The sequence below is a fragment of the Anolis sagrei genome, chromosome X (assembly GCF_037176765.1).
Source record: "Anolis sagrei isolate rAnoSag1 chromosome X, rAnoSag1.mat, whole genome shotgun sequence".
Taxonomy (NCBI): domain Eukaryota; kingdom Metazoa; phylum Chordata; class Lepidosauria; order Squamata; family Dactyloidae; genus Anolis; species Anolis sagrei.
The window spans coordinates 60,770,312-60,794,822 of record NC_090034.1 but is presented as its reverse complement, the minus strand read 5'-3'; the positions used below and the strand labels follow the sequence as shown (position 1 = coordinate 60,794,822).

Genomic DNA, 24,511 nt, shown 5'->3' with positions numbered 1-24,511 from the left:
TACTCCAACGCTCTCTACGTGGGGTTGCCTCTGAAGACTGCCCGGAAGCTCCAACTAGTCCAACGTGCGGCAGCCAGAATGCTAACACGAGCAGGGTACAGGGAGCATACTACTCCTCTGTTGCGCCAGCTGCACTGGCTGCCAATTAGCTTCCGAGCACAATTCACCCTCTGAGGAAGCTTGCCATAGATGCAGGCGAAACGTCAGGAGAAATGCCTCTAGAACATGGCCATATAGCCCGAAAAAACCCACAAGAACTGAGTGATCCCAGCCATGAAAGCCTTCGACAATACAATTCAAAGTGCTGGTGTTAACCTATAAAGCCCTAAACGACTCCGGCCCAGTTTACCTGTCCAAACGTATTCTCCCCTGTGAACCATCTAGGTTGTTAAGATCATCTGGAGGGGCCCTGCTCTCGGTCCCACCAGCCTCTCAGGCGCGTCTGGTAGGGACGAGGGACAGGGCCTTCTCGGTGGTGGCCCCTCGACTCTGGAACTCTCTCCCACTGGAGATCAGAACTGCCCCCTCCATTCTGTCGTTCAGAAAACAGGTGAAAACCTGGCTATGGGGTTTGGCTTTCGATGAGTGAATCAATATTTCTGTGATCGGATGGATGACGATGAATGACGGACAACGAATTCACTGACGACTGACCATTGTTATTATGTGAGTGCATTTTGCTGTTTTAACGTTTTAATTGAATATGTTATATGACGTTTTTAATGATTGTTTTGTGATATTATTTTTGGAAACCGGCCCAAGTCCCCCGATAGAGGGGAGAAGACCGGTATACAAAATTGCTAAATAAATAATAATAAATAAATAAACAATGGCTTCAAACTACAGGAAAGGAGACTCCACTTGAACATGAGGAAGAACTTCCTAACGGTAAGAGCTGTTTAGCAGTGGAACTCTCTGCCCCGGAGTGTGGTGGAGGCTCCTTCTTTGGAAGCTTTTAAACAGAGGCTGGATGGCTATCTGTCAGGGGTGCTTTGAATGCAGTATTCCTGCTTCTTTGCAGGGGGTTGGACTGGATGGCCCATGAGGTCTCTTCCAACTCTATGATTTTGTGATTCTATAATATAATATAATATAATATAAAATATAATAGAACAATATAAAATAATAGATTAGAATAATAATGTAAAATCATCTAAATTATATAAAATAACAGAATAATGTGAAATATAATAGAATAATATAAAACAATAGAATATTAATAATATAAACATAGAATAATACAAAATAATATAATAACAAAGTAATACATAATATTCTTTGGAAGCTTTGAAACAGAGGCTGGATGGCCATCTGTCGGGGGTGCTTTGAATGCAATATTCCTGCTTCTTGGCAGAATGGGGTTGGACTGGATGGCCCATGAGGTCTCTTCCAACTCTTTGATTCTATGATTCTACTGTATAATAATAAAATAAAATTTAATGTTTATAAAACAGTATTTGGATGATAATAATATAAATCAGTATTTTGTAATATAATACAATAAGATGATCTTACAACATATATGTAATGGATGTGTTCCTCTATGTATTTCTTCCTTCCTCTCCTCCTTTCTCTCCCTCCCTCATCCCTTCCCCCCCCTCCTTTCTTCCTTCGCAAAGGCTGCTGGGAAATGTAGTTCTTCCCTAGGGAAAGAAAGGAATGGAAGCCCATTCGTAGCAGCAGCAGCAGGTTGGTGCCTTGCTCTCTGTGTTTCTCTCTCTTTTCTCATTCATTCATTCATTCATTCATTCTTTCATTTTCTCTTCCTTCTTTCCTTCCTTCCTTTGAAAAGGATAAGGGAGGTAAAGCCCTCCCTTGGTTTCTTATGATAATTCTATCTATCCTTTTCATTCATTCCTTCTTCTTCCTTCCTTCCTTTCCTCCTTCTCTTTTTCTTCTTCCCTCCTTCTACTAGTTTCCTTCATCCTTTTCTTCTTTCTCTCTGTTTTCCTTCTGTTTATTCCTCCTATTCTTCCTCTTCTCCACTGCCTTCTTCTTTCCTTTTTCTATTCCTTCCTCCTTCCCTTCTTTTCCACCTTTCTCTTTGCTTCTTTCTTTCATTCATTCATTTTCTCTTCCTTCTTTCTTTCCTTCCTTCCTTCCTTTGAAAAGGATAAGGGAGGTAAAGCCCTCCCTTGGTTTCTTATTATCATTCTATCTCTCCTTTTCATTCCTTCCTTCCTTCCTTCCTTCCTTCCTTCCTTCCTTCCTTCCCTCCTTCCTTCTCTTTTTCTTCTTCCCTCCTTCTACTAGTTTCCTTCATCCTTTTCTTCTTTCTCTCTCTATTTTCCTTCTGTTTATTCCCCCCATTTTTCCTCTTCTCCACTGCCTTCTTCTTTCTTTCATTTTCTCTTCCTTCCTTCCTTCCTTCCTTCCTTCCTTTGAAAAGGATAAGGGAGGTAAAGCTCTCCCTTGGTTTCTTATTATCATTCTATCCTTTTAATTAATTCCTTCCTTCCTTCCTTCTCTTTTTCTTCTTCCCTCCTTCTTCTAGTTTCCTTCATCCTTTTCTTCTTTCTCTCTCTGTTTTCCTTCTGTTTATTCCTCCTATTCTTCCTCTTCTCCACTGCCTTCTTCTTTTCTTTTTCTCTTCCTTCCTTCTTCTCTTCTTTTCCACCTTTCTCTCTACTTCTTTCTTTCATTCTTTCCTTCTTCCTATCTTTCATTCTTTCTGCTATTATTATATTATTGTATTATATTTATATTATACTCTTATTACATTATTATATTCATTATATTGTTATGATACACCTATGATTATATTATATTTTAGAATACATGTTATTATATCTATTATATTATCTTATATTTGTTTTGTTTTATTTTATTACATATTTTATTAATATTATACTTCAATACCCCTGTCCACATGGAAGGCTGGGACTGTGTTGGACGACTTGGCTTGTGTAATGTGATGATGTATTTTATTGTATTTTATATTTTAATATATAATGATGATGCATTGTGCTGTTTTTATATTTTATATTTTTTATATTTTTATATTACTGTATATGAACATATGTTGTGAACCGGCCTGAGTCCCTCCTCGGAGGTGAGAACTTATAAATAAATAAATAAATACTTTATTACATTATTATATTATATTATTATGATGCATATATTATTATCCATTATTATTTTATTATATTCCATTATTTTTAGAATATAAATTCTTATTTTTATTATATTATTTTTGTTCTATTATATTATTTTTACACTACATATTTTTATAATCTTATATTATATTATAATTCTTATGGTATATTATTATATTATTATATTGTATTATTTTTTGTTGTTATATTATTATAATACATATATTATTATCCATTCTTATTTTATTGTATTATTCTATATTTTTATAATATATTTTTATATTTTATTATATTTATTATATTATATATTATAATACAGATATCATTATCCATTCTTATTTTATTGTATTATTCTATATTTTTATAATATATTTTTATATTTTATTATATTTATTATATTATATATTATAATACATATATTATTATCCATTATTATTTTATTGTATTATTCTATATTTTTATAATATATTTTTATATTTTATTTATTATATTATAATACATATATTATTTTATATTATGTTTCTAACATTTTTATAATTTTTTATAAAATATATTCTTATATGATTTTTATTATATTATATTTGTATAATAGGTAAAGGGTAAAGGTAGTCCCCTGACATTAAGTCCAGTCATGTCTGACTCTGGGGTGTGGTGCTCATCTCCATTTCTAAGCCGAAGAGCCGGCGTTGTCCGTAGACACCTCCAAGGTCATGTGGCCGGCATGACTGCATGGAGCGCCCTTACCTTCCCGCCGGAGCGGTACCTATTGATCTACTCACATTTGCATGTTTTCGAACTGCTAGGTTGGCAGAAGCTAGGGTTGACAGCGGAAGCTCACGCCGCTTCCCGGAATTGAACCTGCGACCTTTCGATCAACAAGCTCAGCAGCTCAGTGCTTTAACCCACTGCGCCACCGGGGGCTCCTGTATAATACATATATATTATTTTCTATTATTATTTTATTATATTTTATAATATGTACTTTCATAGAATTATAGAATCAAAGAGTTGGAAGAGACCTCATGGGCCATCCAGTCCAACCCCATTCTGCCAAGAAGCAAGAATATTGCATTCAAATCACCCCTGACAGATGGCCATCCAACCTCTGTTTAAAAGCTTCCAAAGAAGGAGCCTCCACCACACTCCGGGGCAGAGAGTTCCACTGCTGAACGGCTCTCACAGTCAGGAAGTTCTTCCACATGTTCAGATGGAATCTCCTCTCTTGTAGTTTGAAGCCATTGTTCCGCATCCTAGTCTCCAAGGAAGCAGAAAACAAGCTTGCTCCCTCCTCCCTGTGGCTTCCTCTCACATACTTATACATGGCTATCATATCTCCTCTCAGCCTTCTCTTCTTCAGGCTAAACATGCCCAGCTCCTTAAGCCGCTCCTCATAGGTCTTGTCCTCCAGACCCTTGATCATTTGAGTCGCCCTCCTCTGGACACATTCCAGCTTGTCAATAGTACTCTCATACTATATTCTTATATTATTTATATTATATTATATTGTTATAATATATTATTTTATATTATTCTAATATTTGTATAACACATATTCTTATATTCTTATGTTTATTTTATAACATTATTATATTACTTTAATATTTATATTATGCTACAATAATACATTCAGAGGTTATTTGTCGGCCTTTAATGAGATGCTAGCATATAATAATACTATAGTCATGTGTAATATGGAGCCCCCGGTGGCACAGTGGGTTAAAGCACTGAGCTGCTGAGCTTGTTGATCGAAAGGTCGCAGGTTCAATTCCGGGGAGCGGCGTGAGCTTCCGCTGTCAGCCCTAGCTTCTGCCAACCTAGCAGTTCGAAAACATGCAAATGTGTGTAGATCAATAGGTACCGCTCCGGCGGGAAGGTAAGGGCGCTCCATGCAGTCATGCCGGCCACATGACCTTGGAGGTGTCTACGGACAATGCTGGCTCTTCGGCTTAGAAATGGAGAAGAGCACCACACCCCAGAGTCAGACATGACTGGACTTAATGTCAGGGGGAAACCTTTACCTTTACCTAATGTGTAATATATAATAATAAAATATAATACAAATATAAAAAATATAGTAATAACCATTGCACCCTACACATGTTCAGAGGCCCTTTGAATCCCATTAATTAGATTAGATTATAATGTGATAATATAAAATTGTAATACTAGCTTGGGTCATTTGAAAAAGGCCTTGTTCATTTGGGGAAGGAGCCCCCGGTAGCACAGTGGGTTAAACTGCTGAGCTGCTGAACTTTCTCACCGAGAGGTCACAGGTTTGAATCTGGGGAGCGAGGTGAGCTCCTGCTGTCAGCCCCAGCTTCTGCCAACTTGGCAGTTTGAAAACATGCAAATGTGAGTAGATCAATAGGTACTGCTCCGGCGGGAAAGTAACGGTGCTCCATGCAGTCATGCCGGCCACATGACCTTGGAGTTGTCTATGGACAAAGCTGGCTGTTCGGCTTAAAAATGGAGATGACCATCAGAGTCGGACATGACTGGACAAAACCATTACATTTACCCTTGTTTGGGGAAGTTTGGTAATACCATTTAGTTAATTAGTAACACTATTTCTTTAAGAAAAGCCAGCCTTTGCTTGTGTTTTGTATGAATGCTCCCATTAGAAATTGCATAAGGATTTGGGAGAACTACAACTCCCAGATTCTCAGCACAATCACCCTGAAACCCCATCAGTATTAACAGTTGGTCATGTTGAGTCTGCAAGTCAAGTTTGGTCCAGATCCTATGTCGGCTGAGTTCAGTGCTCTCTGGATAAGGGAGAACTACAACTCTCAGAATTAAAAAAAAAAAATCACCCCCAGACACCCCCCCCCCCACCTGTATTCCCAGTTGGCCGTGTTGGGTGTGTGTGCCAAGTTTAGTCCAGATCCATTGTCAGCTGGGTTTTGTGCTCTCTGGATAAGGGTGAACTACAACTCCCAGATTCCCAGGGCAATCACCAACAAACCCAGTCAGTTGGCCATGTTGGGTCTGTATGCCAAGTTTGGTCCAGATCCGTCATATGTTAACTTGGCCCTGGACCAAACTACAAGAAAGGAGAGTCCATCTGAACACGAGGAAGAACTTCCTGACTGTGAGAGCCGTTCAGCAGTGGAACTCTCTGCCCCGGAGTGTGGTGGAGGCTCCTTCTTTGGAAGCTTTTAAACAGAGGCTGGATGGCCATCTGTCAGGGGTGCTTTGAATGCAATATTCCTGCTTCTTGGCAGAATGGAGTTGGACTGGATGGCCCATGAGGTCTCTTCCAACTCTTTGATTCTTTGGTCCATTGTCGGTGGGGGTCAGTTTCTCTGGATGCAGGTGAACTATAACTCCCAGAAAACAAGGTCAATGTCCCCCAGACTTCTCCAGTATGTTCTGTTGGTCATTGTGAATCTGTGTGCCAAGGTCCAGCTCCATCATTCGTGTGGGTCTCAGTGGTTTGTTGAAGTTGGAGCTGAATTGGGTGAAAGTACTTCAGATCCTATCATCTGTGGTCCATCTTCTCCGAAGCCACACCAGGACATAAAGAGGGTCATGAGGGGGTCTGTATGTCAAATTTGGTCCATCATTCGTGGGGTTCATAGTGGTCATTTGAATTCAGATCCAAAGCAGGTGAAAGTACTGCATATCCCATCATCTGTGGTCCATCTTCCCCCGACCACTTGCTCCCTCGATCAGTGTCCCTCTTGGTTGGTGAAATCCTGCTTGGAGGGATTACGTGACCCTCTGTTGAAGATCATAAACAGCTCCCTTGAGCAAGGAGTTTTTCCAGAGGGTTCAAAAGAGGCGGTGGTCTCTCCCCTGCTGAAGAAACCAGACTTAGATCCCTCGGTTCCCTCCAGTTACCGCCCAGTTTCGAATCTCTCTTTCCTGGGCAAGGTGATTGAGAGGGCAGCAGCGGAGCAGTTGCAGCAATTCCTAGACGACACAGCCAGACTAGATCCCTTCCAGTCCGGCTTCCGTGCGGGGCATGGGACAGAGACTGTGCTGGTCTCCATCACAGATCACCTTCGATGCCAGCTTGACCAGGACGGGTCAGCACTGCTTGTGTTATTGGATCTCACAGCAGCATTTGACACAGTCGACCACAATCTTTTGACCCACCGCCTGGCTGTTGCTGGAGTCAGGGGGACAGCTTTAAACTGGCTGTCCTCCTTTCTTCACAACCGTGGACAGTGAGTGGAGAGGGGAGGCCTGGTCTCTGAGAGGTCCCCTCTATCTTGTGGGGTTCCTCAGGGGGCCATTCTCTCCCCTCTGTTGTTTAACATCTATATGCGACCACTTGCTCAGCTGGTTCGAGGTTTTGGGCTTGAGTGTTACCAGTACGCCGATGACACTCAGCTGGTCCTGAAGATGGAAGGCCGACCGGACTCTGTACCCGATTGTTTCCATCAGTGCCTCGAGGCCGTTACTGGATGGCTGCGTGCCAGCAGGTTGAGGGTGAATCCAGCAAAGACGGAGATCCAATGGCTGGGTCAACCAGGCAATGGGGATATCCAGCTGCCTACCTTGGTTGGCGAGGTGCTACGCCCGTCATCATTGGTAAAGAGTCTGGGAGTCCTTTTGGACCCTCTGCTGACGATGGAGGCCCAGGTCTCCGCCGTTAGCAGAACCGCCTTTTTTCATCTGTGGCAGGCTAGACGGCTGGCCCCCTACCTGTCCAGGGACGACCTAGCTGCGGTGATCCAGGCTACGGTCATCTCAAGACTGGACTACTGTAACGCCCTCTACATTGGCCTTCCTCTGTCGGTGATCCGGAAGCTCAAGTTGGTACAAAATGCAGCTGCTCGGCTACTTGCGGGAACTCCGATGAGATGCCACATAACCCCAATCTTACTGCAGCCGCATTGGTTACCAATTGAGCACCGGATCACTTTCAAAGTGATGGTACTCACCTTTAAGGCCTTGCATGGTCTGGGGCCGATGTACCTGAGGGACCGCCTCACCCCCTACCAACCCCAGAGATCCCTCCGTTCTGAGGACCAAGATCTATTGGAAATTCCCGTTGTCAAGACCTTGCGTCTAAAAGCAACCAGGAGCAGAGCCTTCACAGCAGTGGCACCATCACTCTGGAATACTCTGCCACTTGAAGTCCGTGCCTTGCGGGACTTACCAGCTTTCCGCAGGGCATGTAAGACATATCTATTTCAACGGGCCTTTGATCTCTGATTGTTTTTAAATTGTTTTAAATTGTTTTTAAATTGTGTTCGATTTTAGCCTGTTCTTGTAAGCCGCTCCGAGCCCCAGGGGAGTGGCAGCATATAAGTTCAAATAATAAATAAATAAAGTGCATCAGGACGTGAAGTGCACCATGGGGGTCCTGTGTGCCAAGTTTGCTCCAGTTTATTTATTATTTATTTATTTATTATTTAAACTTATATGCTGCCACTCCCCTGGGGCTCGGAGCGGCTTACAAGAATAGCTAAAATCTAACAAAGTTTAAAGAGCAATTTAAAACAATTTAAAAACAACAGTATCAAACATTAAAAGCCTGTCGGAACAGGTATGTCTTACATGCCCTGCGGAAATCTGGTAAGTCCCGCAGGGCACGAACTTCAGGTGGCAGAGCATTCCAGAGTGATGGTGCCACTGCTGTGAAGGCTCTGCGTCTGGTTGCCATTAGACGCAAGGTCTTGACACTGGGGACTTCCAATAGATCTTGGTCCTCAGAACGGAGGGATCTCTGGGGTTGGTAGGGGGTGAGACGATACCTCAGATACATTGGCCCCAGACCATGCAAGGCCTTAAAGGTGAGTACCATCATTTTGAAAGTGATCCGGTGCTCAATTGGTAACCTATGCAGCTGTAGTTCTGTTGTGTGGGGGTTGCAGTGGTCTCTGGAAGTGAGTGAAGGTACTGCAAATCCCATCATCCATGGTCCGTCCTCCCCCAAACCGCACCAGGACATAAATTGCGTCACAGGGACTTTGTGTGCCAAGTGTGGTCTTGATCCGTCAATGGTGTAGGTCACAGTAGCCTCAGGAAATGAGTGAAGGTACTGCAAGAATTCACCATGATTTAGAGAAGCTGTAGCTCACCTACATCCAGATCACAATGTGACACCAACCAACGAGGATCTGGACCTCACTTGCCACAGATGATGGGATATGCAGTACATTCACTCACTTCCAGACACCACTGCAACCTCAACGTATGGACCAAATATGGCACACAGACCACCCACGCCCTGCTATACATCTTGGTGTGGTTTTGGGGATGATGGACAATGAGATGTGCAGTACCTTCACCCGATTTGCTTCCCGTAGCCCGCAATGCAGGCCAGGTCGGCCATCCCCTGCCATGCGTTACTGTGGCCCAGTCTGTGTATATGTGTTTTGTGTGTGTATGTTTTTCTGTATGTGTTTATATGTGTGGTTACGTGTATATATTGGTTTGTACTTGAGTCAAGGTTATTTATTACTTTATTATGATTGCTATTACATTTATTATTTTACTCTTATTGTTACATTTACATTATTTTACTCTATTGTTGTTATTACATTTATTATTTTACTCCATTCATTATTGTTATTATTACACTTACTTTTTCACTCTATTTTTATTATTACATTTGTTACTTTATTATAACTGTTATTATTACATTTCCATTATTTTACTCTATTATTATGATTTATTATTTTACTCTTATTGTTACATTTACATTATTTTACTCTATTATTGTTGTTATTACATTTATTGTTTTACTCCATGAATTATTATTAATATAATACAATAATTTAGTACCATAATATAACATTTCATATATTTAATAGAATAATTAATATATTAAGTATAATAATATAATATTTAATATATTAATTATAATAATATAATTAATATAATATAATACTTTAGTACCATAATATACTTACTTACTTAGGTGATCCCTCCTAGCCCAAGGATGATGTTCCTGCAAATGTGGTGTCTTGGCGGTGGATCCGTGGAGCCCTATTCTTGATCCGCATCTTCTCCCATAGTGAGGGCATCGGTTTCCAGATGGAAGGCAGTCCCGGTCGGGGTTGGCTTGACGTGCCTTCTTCTTGGCACGTTTCTTCCTTTCACTCTCAATTCGTGCCTCTTCGAATTCTGCAGCACTGCTGGTCACAGCTGACCTCCAGCTGGAGTGCTCAAGGGCCAGGGCTTCCCAGTTCTCAGTGTCTATGCCAGAGTTTTTAAGGTTGGCTTTGAGCCCATCTTTAAATCTCTTTTCCTGCCCACCAACTTTCCGTTCTTGAGTTCGGAGTAGAGCAACTGCTTTGGGAGACAGTGGTCGGGCATTTGGACAGCATGGCCGGTCCAACAGAGTTGATGGCGGAGGAGCATCGCTTCATAATATAATATTTAATAAATTTATTATAATAATGTAATGTAAGATAATATATTACATTTATTATAAAATATAATATAAGAATTAATATAATCTAACACATTTAGTACCATAATATAACATTTAATAAATTTATTATAATAATGTAATGTAATATAATGTATTACATTTATTATAAAATATAATATAAGAATTAATATAATCTAACACATTTAGTACCATAATATAATATTTAATAAATTTATTATAATAATGTAATGTAATATATTACATTTATTATAAAATATAATATAAGAATTAATATACTCTAACACATTTAGTACCATAATATAACATTTAATAAATTTATTATAATAATGTAATGTAATGTAATATATTACATTTATTATAAAATATAATATAAGAATTAATATAATCTAACACATTTAGTACCATAATATAACATTTAATAAATTTATTATAATAATGTAATGTAAGATAATATATTACATTTATTATAAAATATAATATAAGAATTAATATAATCTAACACATTTAGTACCATAATATAACATTTAATAAATTTATTATAATAATGTAATGTAATATAATGTATTACATTTATTATAAAATATAATATAAGAATTAATATACTCTTAACACATTTAGTACCATAATATAATATTTGATATATTTAATACAATATAAAAATTATAATATAATACAATAATGAATATAATATAATATAATATATTTATTACCAGAATATAATAGTTATTATAAAATAATATTTATTATAATGATTATATTTTATTACCATCCTTTTTACGATTTTCTTTCTATAATATATATGAATAACAATAATGTAGTTAATAAAATTAATAAATATATTTTATTAACTATATTATTATTGTTATTAAGAAAATCCTAAAAAGGGTGGTAATAAAATATAATAATTACAGCGTATTAAATATTACTTTAATAAGTAATAAAGTAATATTTAATACGTTTATAATAATATAATATATAGGCAGGGTGTGCTGTTCTTCTTTCTATAAAAAGCCTCCTCCTCTTCGTGTATTATGCAATCGTCCCATTTAAGAAGCCATAAAAGAAGAGAGAATCCCAGAATATCTCCCTTTGTTGTTTTGTTTATGGAAACTAGGACAATGTTGTTTTCGAGGCATAGACAAACAAACAAAACAAAGTCTAGCCTGGCTTCTTTCTGTCATTAAATACATAATTAAAGCCATCCAACCTCTATTGAAGGAGTCAATTACTAATATATATTGATATTGGTAATGTTATTAAGTATTCTGTTGTATCATACAGTGAATTTCTTCTCCTTCCTTCTCCTCCAGGTGTTGTCCATCTGATGATATTCCCGTTTTTTTGGGAACTAAACTACAAAACATTAGATATATGAGCAACTGAACTGGAGGACTTTTCGCATGACATACAACATCATGGTATTCCTGGACTAGAAGGTTACGCTATCCATAGACTTTTCAGTGCCTGGATCTTTTGATGACCTAGAAGGTGATGCTTTGAATGACCAAGGACATCATGCTATCCCCGGACTAGGACGTGATATATCCATAGACCTTGGGATGACCCAAAATACAATGGGATCCATAGACCATCCGTAATGTCGTCACGTTCCTGAATGAGGTGGTGCCACCCCCATGTGGTTGGATGTCCTAGAACACAATTGGAACCCAATGACTGTTGAACGACCTAGAACATTGCCAACCCATGACGCTGTGCTCTTCCTGAACTAGAAGGTGGTACTTTCCCTAGACTTGGGTGACCTGGAACACCCCACAACCATTGAATATCGACATACAGGGACATTGAGATATGCCTGAACTAGAAGGCGGTACTATCCCTGCTTTTTTAAAAAAAATAATCTTTATTACTTTTCTTAAAATTACTGATATACAGATAGATAGTGCTAGAAACTTTTAGACTTATAAAAGTTTCTTACTGTGCGGGGAAAGAACCAGGTACTATCGCTGCTTTTACATAACTAGAACACAACACCCCCTGTGGCTGTTGAATGGCCTAGAACGCAAACACTCCATAACATTGTGGCATTCACGGACTAGAAGGCGGTGATATTTCCAGGCTTTTGTGTGACCTAGAACACAACAACAACCTGTGGTGGTTGAATGACCTAGAACATTGACACACCAAGGTGTTGTGGCATTCCTGAACTAGAAGGTGGTATTATCCCTACTTCTGGATGACCTAGAACACAACAACAATGCCATGTGACTGTTGAACAAACTAGAACCTCAACACCAGGACATTGTGGCATTCCTCAACTAAAAGGTGGCAATATTCCTGGACTTTTGGATGACCTAGAACAACACGACAATGCCCCACAACTATTGAACAACCTAGAACATTGCCCGACCAGGATGTTGTGGAATTCCTCAACTAGAAGGCAATGATATTATTATTATTAGTATTACGGAAACTTCTATACTGCTTTTCTCCAGTACAGACCCAAGGTGGCTCACATCATATTAAAAAATATACATACAAATAGTTCAAAACTGAAACCAAACCCGGACATTTGGATGACCTAGAATGCCATGCAATCACTCAACTGGGTGATATATCCATAGACTTTGGCATACCCTAGAACACTGCGATTCTCCATGACTGTTGGGCAACCTAGACCATCAACACACCATAATACTGTGGCATTCCTGAACTAGAAGGCAACACTATACAGCCTTAATGTTGGATGACCGAGAACATCACCATACCAGAATGCCATGGCTAGGAGGCAATGCTATTCCCAGACCATGAATGCTGAATGACCTGAAACATCACCATGTCATGACATCACGGTATTACCTGAAGTAGATTATATCCCCAGGCTTTTGAGATGACTGAGAGAGCCAGAACACAACAATGCCTCATGACTGTTGAACAACCTAGAGCATCCCCCTACCAGGACGTTATGATATTGCTGAACTAGATGGCGGCACCCAAACATCCTGTGATGGCTAAATGACCTAGAACATCATGACACCCAGTGTTGATTGGATAATCTAGAATGCATCATTGGTTAAATCAACTACAACATATAATTGGTCGGATTAACCTGAACACATTATTGTTGAAAAACTTAGAACACATTGCTGGTTGGATAAACTAGAACACATTTTTGTTGAACTACCTAGAACACATGGTTGGTCAGATTGCCAGGAACATATGGTTTGACTACAGTATTGAATGGATGACCTAGAACACATATTCGCCTAGAACACATTTTTGGTTGCCTACAACACATTTTATTGAATTACCTAGGATACATCATTGGTTAGATGAACTAGAACACATCATAGGTTGGATTAACTGGAACACATTTTTGATTGGATCAACTAAAACACATTGTTTGTTAGATGACCTAATTCAGATTTTTTGTTGAATTACCTGGAATAGAATGTTAGTTGGATTGCCTAGAACATTCTTACCCCGATTGCCTAGAACACTTTCGTGATTGGATTGTCTAGGACACCTTGTTGTTTTGACTATACAGAACACATTGCCGGTTGGATGAACTAGAATCTGCTGCCAGTTGGGCAGCCTGGAATCCGCCAGGGCATGGGCTTCCTGTCGGCTCTGTCCTTGCGCGACCTGGTCGCCGCAGGGATCCACGCCTTCCGGGACAGCGACACATTTGCCGTGGCAGCAACCACCGCGCTGGCCGCCCTGTTTGTGTGGTACTGCTACCGGGTTGGCCGCGAGCAGCAGCAGCGTGCCCGGGCCCGGAACCCAGTTGCAACCCGCCCTGATGCCCTTCCAGATGGTTCTGGGCCATTCTCGAACTCCCGGCTGTACCGGAACCTGCAGGAATATGCCAAGCGCTACTCATGGTCAGGGATGGGCCGCATCCACAAGGCCATCCGGAACAACCCAGCGGCGGCCTTCCGGAACACCCCATCAATCCAGAACCCAGGAGTGTTCTTCCTCCAGGACCTTCCCACTTCCCCATACTTTCCCCGAGAAGCCCAGAAGCATGATGTTGAGTTGCTGGAGCGCAACTTCCAGACCATCCTGGCCGAGTTTGAGGGACTCCCCTATTTGAATGACAATGAATATTCGCATCCTCATTATAATAACCCACCCCCAGGGTGGAAGGTGAAGGCCACGCCCACCGGAGAGCACGTAACCTTCGACCTGGTTTCCCGGGGGTTAGTTGTTGGGCGGAATTGCCGCCATTGCCCAAAGACGTACAGGTTGTATTATTATTGTTTTTGTTTTTATATTGTTATTATGTTTTTATTTCATTATTATATTATGGTATTATATTATTATATTATAATTGATATTATTATATTATATTTATACATTATTATTATTTTATATTTTATTATTATATTTTTATTATTGTTGTACCATATTTGTATTATGATATTTATACATTATATCTACATTACACATTTATATATAATATATTTATTTACTAATTTGTAAATATATATGTAATATTTCTATCTTATATCTTATTATATTCTATTATTATACTATAATAGATATAATTTATTTGTAATATTTATTATATTATATTTAATATGTATTTATTACTTATATTAATTATATATTTATTTTATTTCATATTTATTTAATATTATACATATGTAATATCTATATCTTATATTTTATATATTATGATATTTACCTATTTAATTCATTCATTTATTATATTCACTTATATTTAATTGTATTTTATTTATCTATCTATATATGTGTATGTGTGTTTGTATTTATCATATTTACTTATTTTTTAATATTATTTTAATATTATTTTTATTATATTTGTTATATTTATCATATAAATAACATTTATTAAATTTAATATATATATTTGTTATATTTATTCAATATAATGATGATATAACCAGGTTGTTGTCGGGGCTGCGGACCTGCATGGCAACAGGGAATGTCTTTGGGAACGCCCGATTCTGCGTCCTCCGACCCGGAACCACAACCGAGGAGCGATACGGGCCCTCCAACATACGCCTACGCTGCCACCTGGGTAAGATTCACATTAACATATTGCTATTATTATATTATTTATGTATGTGTATGCATTATATTTACTATATGTGTATTGTGAGATATTATTATTATTAATAATAATAATATTAATAATAATAATACATTTTATTTATTTATTTATTATATTTATTTGTATTATGTATGTATTATATTTACTATAATTTAATTTAATTTTTATATATAATACTTATATATATTATAATAAATATATCTACATTACACATTTCTATATAATATATTTATTTACTAATTTGTAAATATATATGTAAAAAAGCGGTGATCAGGCCCCTTCAGCCGAGGTTTTTCAGAGCTATTTTGCAGACAAGATCTCACTACTTCGCTGGGACCTCCTTGCCACAATTGATACAGTGAGAGAACTTGAGACTCCGTGGCCACTTGCTGGGCCCGTCCTCAACCGGTTCCTCCCACTGGACGCAGGGGCTGTCAATAGGCTCATAGCTGCAGCTAGACCGACCACTTGCTCCCTCGATCCGTGTCCCTCTTGGTTGGTGAAATCCTGCTTGGAGGGATTACGTGACCCTCTGCTGAAGATCACAAACAGCTCCCTTGAGCAAGGAGTTTTTCCAGAGGGTTTAAAAGAGGCGGTGGTCTCTCCCCTGCTGAAGAAACCAGACTTAGATCCCTCGGTTCCCTCCAGTTACCGCCCAGTTTCGAATCTCTCGTTCCTGGGCAAGGTGATTGAGAGGGCAGCAGCGGAGCAGTTGCAGCAATTCCTAGGCGACACAGGCGGACTAGATTCCTTCCAGTCTGGCTTCCTTGCGGGGCACAGGACAGAGACTGTGCTGGTCTCCACCACAGATCACCTCCGATGCCAGCTTGACCAGGGCAGGTCAGCACTGCTTGTGCTATTGGATCTCACAGCAGCATTTGACACAGTCGACCACAATCTTTTGACCCACCGCCTTGCTGCTGCTTTAGTCAGGGGGACAGCTTTAAACTGGCTGTCCTCCTTTCTTCACAACCGTGGACAGCGAGTGGAGAGGGGAGGTCTGGTCTCTGAGAGGTCCCCTCTATCTTGTGGGGTTCCTCAGGGGGCCATTCTCTCCCCTCTGTTGTTTAACATCTATATGCAACCACTTGCCCAGCTGGTTCGAGGTTATGGGCTTGAGTGTTATCAGTACGCTGATGACACTCAGCTTGTGCTGAAGATGGAAGGCCGACCGGACTCTGTACCCGATTGTTTCCATCAGTGCCTTGAGGCCGTTACTGGATGGCTGCGTGCCAGCAGGTTGAGGGTGAATCCAGCAAAGACGGAGATCCTATGGCTGGGTCGACCGGGCAGTGGGGACATCCAGCTGCCTACCCTGGATGGCAAGACACTACGCCCGTCATCATTGGTAAAGAGTCTGGGAGTCCTTTTGGACCCTCTGCTGATGACGGAGGCCCAGGTCTCCGCCATGAGCAGAACTGCCTTCTTTCATCTGTGGCAGGCTAGACGGCTGGCCCCCTCCCTGTCCAGGGATGACCTAGCTACGGTGATCCAGGCCACAGTCATCTCAAGACTGGACTACTGTAACGCCCTCTACATTGGCCTTCCTCTGACGGTGATCCGGAAGCTCAAGTTGGTACAAAATGCAGCTGCTCGGCTTCTTGCGGGAATTCCGATGAGATGCCACATAACACCAATCTTACTGCAGCTGCATTGGTTACCAATTAAGCACTGGATCACTTTCAAAGTGATGGTACTCACCTTTTAGGCCTTGCATGGTCTGGGGCCGATGTACCTGAGGGACCGCCTCACCCCCTACCAACCCCAGAGATCCCTCCGTTCTGAGGACCAAGATCTATTGGAAATTCACAGTCTAACAACAACCAGACGCAGAGCCTTCACAGCAGTGGCACCATCACTCTGGAATACTCTGCCACCTGAAGTCCGTGCCTTGCGGGACTGATCCTGACAAAAACTGTGTCATGCAGTGTCAGTGTGGCATGTTTAGTCCAGGTCTGTCATGCGTGGGGATTGCAGTGGTCTTTGGGAGCCGAATTGGGTGGAGGTACTGCAAATTCCATCTTTCGTGGTCCGTCCGTCCTCCAAACTTCACCAGGACGTGGGGGTCGCAGTGGTCTGTGGAAGTGAGTGAAGGTACTGCAAATCCCATCATCCATTGCAAGTTTGGCTTTAATGGAGTCAGTCTCGATGACCTTGTGTTCCTTTGCAGGTCTGAAGACTCCCAGTAATTGTGAACTGGTGGTTGGCGGGGAACCCCAATGCTGGGCTCAAGGGAGGTGCCTTCTCTTCGATGACTCTTTCTTGCATACCGCCAGACATGCAGGTATTATGTCATCACCATCATCATTATTATATTTAATATTTTGCATGTCGTTTTAATATATTATTATATTTTATAATATTATACTCTAATGTAATATTACTATGTTATATTATATTATTATATTATATTTTATAATATTATACTCTAATGTAATATTACTATATTATATTATATTTTATAATATTATACTCTAATGTAATACTACTATATTATATTAGATTATAATATTATATTTTATAATATACTCAAATGTAATATTACTATATTATATTAGATTATAATATTATATTTTATAATATTATACTCTAATGTAATATTACTATATTATATTAGATTATTATATTTTATAATATTATACTCTAATGTAATATTACTATATTATATTAGATTATTATATTATATTTTATAATATTATACTCTAATGTAATATTACTATATTATATTATATTATATTATTATATAGTATTATTATATTTAATATAATGCTGTTTTAATATTATTAATTTAATATTTTAAGTGTTATTTTAATATATCATATTTTTATAATATACTATAATATTATATAATAATATATATATTATGACATATTATTATATTTAATATTTTATATATATATATATATATATATATATATATATATATATATACTAATGTATTGTCGAAGGCTTTCATGGCTGGAATCACTAGGTTCTTGTGGGTTTTTTCGGGCTATAGGGCCATGTTCTAGAGGCATTTCTCCTGACGTTTCGCCTGCATCTATGGCAAGCATCCTCAGAGGTAGTGAGGATGCTTGCCATAGATGCAGGTGAAACGTCAGGAGAAATGCCTCTAGAACATGGCCCTATAGCCCGAAAAAACCCACAAGAACCTATATACTAATGATTATCTTTAATATTTGGAATGTAATTTGAATATAATAATATATTATTATTTAATATAAAGTTTTTATTATGAGATATTATTCTATTTAATATTTAAATGTTTTTAAATATATTATTATATTTGTTTAATGTACTATATTATTAGATGGTACTACAATATTTTACTTTTATATATTATATTATTTTATTTAATATATTTTATTTTTATATATTATTTTATTTTATTAATTTCATATTTTAAAATACCAGAATAATATTATTATATATTATGTTACATTATTATATCACAATATTATATTATATTATATTATATTATATTATATTATATTATTCTAGGTCCTGTGGAAGAGGGCCCTCGTGTGGTCTTCCTGGTGGACTTGTGGCACCCCAACGTGGCCGCGGCTGAGAGGCAGGCCCTTGACTTCATCTTCGCTCCGGGACGGTGATGGTGATCATGAGGATGATGATCACAATGGCGGTGAAAGAACAAGGAGGAAAAACTGGAAGTCTCAACAAGGAGTCCTGGTGCAATTGCACAAGAGCCATCACATGAGGGTTTCCCGCCATGTGAACATTTCCAGAAATACAACCTACCTGTCACTTTGCTGACAATGTGCGAGATAATGTCTTCACACGAGTGGACGTGGACACAATCACTCTTGTGCAAGATATTATTGTTATGATATTATTGTTAGAAGTGTGATAAGCAGCTTTGCACAAGTGCAACCAAAGTGTGAACCTCACTCTCTTATTTATTTATTTTTGGACCAGCGAGCTGCAATCATGTAAATAACACTCTTGAGTCCCACTTGTGCAAATTATCCTGATTTCTTCCGGGGGAAAAAAACACCTTTTGCACAATCACTGTGCATGAGTTGGGGGGAAGAAACCAAGCCTTTTTTTGGCTGATAAGCTCCTTTGCACAGGTGTGCAATTGTGAACACACACATACACACCATTGTGAATTTTTCCTAATTGGGAAACTATTATGTGATCTCACAAGTGAAACCGTATCAAACACGAGTGATGCGCAATCCGTGCAGAACGATTTTTATGTCAATCACTGCCTTTGCACAAAGCACACAAATTATTATTATTATTGTTATTATTTTGCTGTGTGAGACTTTTGTCAGTTTTGCACTTTTACGTGACGGTGTGCACCATTGCAGTCATGCAAATGTGCACACTCATAGTGCAAATTAGTGTTTGTAGAGTGGTGAGAATCCACCTTTTCCTGGCATTTTGCACTAGTGCTCCTCATGCGAAAATTCTCGCACGAGGGAAGAAAAAAAAGATATGTAATCGTATTTTGTGCACTTTTGTCCGTTTTTTCCTCGTGCGTTTTGTTCTGAAAATTTCTGAAAAGAGGGTCGTCTTTTGTCGTCGACGTCTTTGTTAATTAAATATATATTTCTCACAAATAAAACAGGGATAAAAGACAGGTAATTAGTGACACTTGTGAACCGACCGAGGGGGAGATACAATTGTGATCTTTTCCTGTGAAATAAGCGTATTGTATTTTTTTAATAATATATTTATTATTATTTGAAAATTCAGTTTTATTGTTGTCTATGAGCCTCTTTTAGCCTAATATTATTTTGTCTATTTTATCATTACATGTTATAATATTATCACATTTTTTCATATATTTTTATTATTGTAAATAATATTATTATTCCAATCTGCCATTATTATTGTTGCTGTTATTTTCATAGTATATTATTACATTTTATTTTCCTATTAGAATTTTTTATTATTCTATTTTTATCATTTTCATAATATATTTTATTATAATATTTGATTAGTGTTGTATTATTTTTATTATTTTCACAGTATATTTTATAACTATTGTATTTTATTTTCATACTACAATTTATTATTATTATTCTATTATTATTTTCATAATATATTTTATTATAATATTTGATTAGTGTTGTATTCTTTTTTATTATTTTCACAGTATATTTTATAACTATTGTATTTTATTTTCATACTACAACTTATAATTATTTTTCTATTATTATTTTCATAATATATTTTATTATAGTATTTTGTTAGGATTGTATCTTGTTTCCATATTACAATCTATTACTGTTATTCTATTGTTTATTTATTTTCATAATAAAATTATTTACAATATTTTATTAGTGTTGCATTTTATTCTCATATTACAATTTATTATTTTTTATTATTTTTATTATTTGCATAATATATTTTATTGTCATATTTTACTAATGTTGTATTTTATTTTCTATTAGAATTTATTATTCCTTTCTATTATTTTTATTATTTTCATACTATATTTCATTATCATATTTAATTAGCATTATATTTTATTATTATTTTTCTACTTTCTATTTTTTATTATTTTCCTAATATATTTATTATTATATTTTATTAGCATTGTATTTTATTTTCATATTACAATCTATTCTGTTTTTATTATTTTTATTATTATATTATATTTTCAGATTATTTTTACTAAATCATTTATCTATATATCTATCTTATTTATCTATACACATAATACAAGTGGAAAATGTGTATGTGGCGGAGGTGTCCACTTACACAGCCTCTGGCCTACAGAACAGACATCCCAGGGTTCCTTTCTCTCCTCAAATTTGCATGACCCCACCTCTCACTACATTCAGAGATATTACCAAATTTCCCAAAACAAACAATGCCATTCTCATATAATATAATAGTGTTTGAATGTATGTATTGTATGTATGTGTGTGGCAGCTTCCTGATTGGCTGCCACTTCCACAGGCCACTGTGACCCCCACAAATGACGGACCTGGACCAAACTTGGTACACAGAACCCCCATGACCCACTTTACATCCTGGTGTAGTTTAGGAGAGGATGAACCATGGATGATGGGATTTCCAGTACTTTCAATCACTTCTGCTCCCATAGACCACTGTGACCCCCCATCAATGACGAATCAGGACCAAACTTGGCACACAGTACCCCCCATGGCCTAATTTACATCCTGGTGTGGTTTGGGGGCAGATGGACCAAGGATGATGGGATTTGTAGTACCTTCACTCACTTCCAGAGATCACTGTGACTCCCATGAATGACAGGCCTGGACTATTTATTTTTATTTATTTCGCAGTTTTGTATACTGGTCTTCTCACCTCCGTTCGAGGTACTCAAGCCGGTTTCCAACATCAATATTACAGTCAGTCATTAAAACATCATATTCTAAATCACACTAAACATTAAAATAGCAAAATACAGTCATGTGATTACAGTGGTCAGTCGTCATCAAAAATCATTATTCGTCGTCATCCATCCATATCACAGGATCATGGTTCATTTGTCGAAAGCCAATCCCCAAAGCCAAGTTTTCACCTGTTTCCTGAACGTTAAGATCGAAGGGGCAGTTCTGATCTCCAGTGGAAGGGAGTTCCAGAGTCGAGGAGCCACCACCGAGAAGGCCCTGTCTCTCGTCCCCACCAGCTGCGCCTGTGAGGCCGGTGGGATCGAGAGCAGGGCCCCTTCAGACGATCTTAGCAATCTTGATGGTTCATAGGGGAGGATACGTTCGGACAGGTAAATTGGGCCGGAGTCGTTTAGGGCTTTATAGGTTAAGACCAGCACTTTGAATTGTGCTCAGAAGCTGACTGGCAGCCAGTGGAGCTGGTGCAACAGAGGAGTAGTATGCTCCCTGTACCCCGCTCCCGTTAGTAGTCTGGCTGCCGCATGTTGGACTAATGGAAGCTTCCGGGCAGTCTTCAGAGGCAACCCCACGTAGAGAGCGTTGTAGTAGTCTATGCGGGATGTAACCAGAGCGTGGACTACCGTGGCCAAGTCAGACTTCCCAAGGAACGGGCGCAGCTGGCGCACACGTTTTAATTGTGCAAAAGCTCCCCTGACCACCGCCGAGACCTGGGGTTCCAGGCTTAGCGATGAGTCCAGGATCACTCCCAAGCTGCGAACCTGCGCCTTCAGGGGGAGTGTGACCCCGTCAAGCACAGGCTGTAACCCTATGCCCTGTTCGGCCTTTCGACTGACCAGGAGTACCTCTGTCTTGTCTGGGTTTAGTTTCAATCTGTTGCCCCTCATCCAGTCCGTTACAGCGGCCAAGCACCGGTTCAGGACTTGAACAGCCTCCTTAGTAGCAGGTGGAAAGGAGTAACAGAGTTGGACATCATCTGAGTACGGATGACACCGCACCCCGAAACTCCGGATGATCTCTCCCAACGGTTTCATGTAGATGTTAAATAACGTAGGGGACAGTACTGAACCTTGCGGGACCCCACAGTACAATGGCCGTGGGGTTGAGCAGGAGTCCCCTAGCGACACCTTCTGGGATCGCCCCACGAGAAAGGACTGGAGCCACTGCAGAGCAGTACCCCCAAGGCCCATTCCCGCGAGGTGTCCCAGAAGGATACCATGGTCGACGGTATCGAAGGCCGAAGAGAGGTCCAGCAGAACCAACAGGGACACACTCCCCCTGTCCAGTTCCCGACGAAGATCATCCACTAAGGCGACCAAGGCTGTCTCGGTACCATGCCCCGGCAGATTCATTGGTTATTGATTGCTCTGCGCCGGATCTAGACTAAACTTGGCACACAGACCCATTGTGGCCCACTTAATGTCTTGGTGTAGTTTGGGGAAGGATAGACCAACGGTTGAGTGTCCATCACCCTTAAACACGCACACACACACAAAACCCCAGTGGAACCGATGTAACCCCCCCCCCCCCCAATTTTTTTATTTTTGTCGTGTCAGGAGTGACTGCAAGTCGCTCCTGGTGTGAGAGAATTGGCTGTCTGCAAGGATGTTGCCCAGGGGACGCCTGGATGATTTGATGTTTTTATCATCCTTGTGGGAGGCCTCTCTCATGTCCCCGCATGAGGAGCTGGAACTGATAGAGGGAGCTCATCCGCCTCTCCCCGGATTTGAACCTGCGACCTGTCGGTCTTCAGTCCTGCCGGCACAGGGGTTTAACCCACTGCGCCACCGGGGGCCCCACCCCCAAAATACACAATATATACATATACACATACAGTCATATACTTATACACATGCACACATTCATACACACACACACAAGTACACACTCACACATATACATATACACATGCACACATATACATATACAAATATGCATATAGACAAGCACACATATACACAATATGCATGTACACATATAAACACACTAATCTATATAAATAAAAATGTAATGTTCATTTGTGGTATTCACAGAACTCAAAAACCAGCGGGCAGATTGACACCAAATTTGGACAGCATACACCTAACAACCCAATGTATGTCCTTCAGTCAAAAATGTTTGATTTTGTCATTTGGGAGTTGTAGTTCTTGGGATTTATAGTTCACCTACAATCAAAGAGCATTCTGAACTCCACCAATGATGGAATTGAACCAAAGGACTCCCATGACCAACAGAAAACACTAGAAGGGTTTGGTGGGCATTGACCTTGAGTTTTGAAGTTGTAGTACATCTACATCCAGAGAGAACTTTGGACTCAAACAATGAAGGATCTGGACCAAACTTGGCACGAATATTCCATATGCCCAACTAGGAACACAGATGGAGTTTAAGGGAAATAGACCTTGACATTTGGGAGTTGTAGTTGCTGGGATTTATAGTTCACCTACAATCAAAGAGCGTTCTGAACCCCACCAATGATGGAATTCAACCAAACATGGCATACAGGACTTCCATGACCAACAGAAAACACTAGAAGGGTTTGGTGGGCATTGACCTTGAGTTTTGAAGTTGTAGTACATCTACATCCAGAGAGAACTTTGGACTCAAACAATGAAGGATCTGGACCAAACTTGGCACGAATATTCCATATGCCCAACTAGGAACACAGATGGAG

At 39.1% G+C, this 24,511-nt stretch overlaps 2 protein-coding genes across 2 annotated transcripts in view; both read left to right on the top strand.

Moving 5' to 3' along the window:
* Nucleotides 1–24,511, top strand: part of MYO18B (myosin XVIIIB) — a 465,598-nt gene that overhangs the window by 160,082 nt on the left and 281,005 nt on the right. The gene's annotated exons all lie outside the window — the stretch shown is intronic.
* ASPHD2 (aspartate beta-hydroxylase domain containing 2) lies at nucleotides 1,607–20,195 on the top strand. Its single transcript, XM_067473588.1, has 5 exons — nucleotides 1,607–1,689; nucleotides 11,760–14,654; nucleotides 15,321–15,454; nucleotides 17,658–17,771; nucleotides 18,989–20,195. Exons 2-5 carry the CDS (start codon nucleotides 14,020–14,022, stop codon nucleotides 19,096–19,098), a joined length of 993 nt encoding a protein of 330 aa, XP_067329689.1. The 5' UTR covers nucleotides 1,607–1,689; nucleotides 11,760–14,019; the 3' UTR covers nucleotides 19,099–20,195.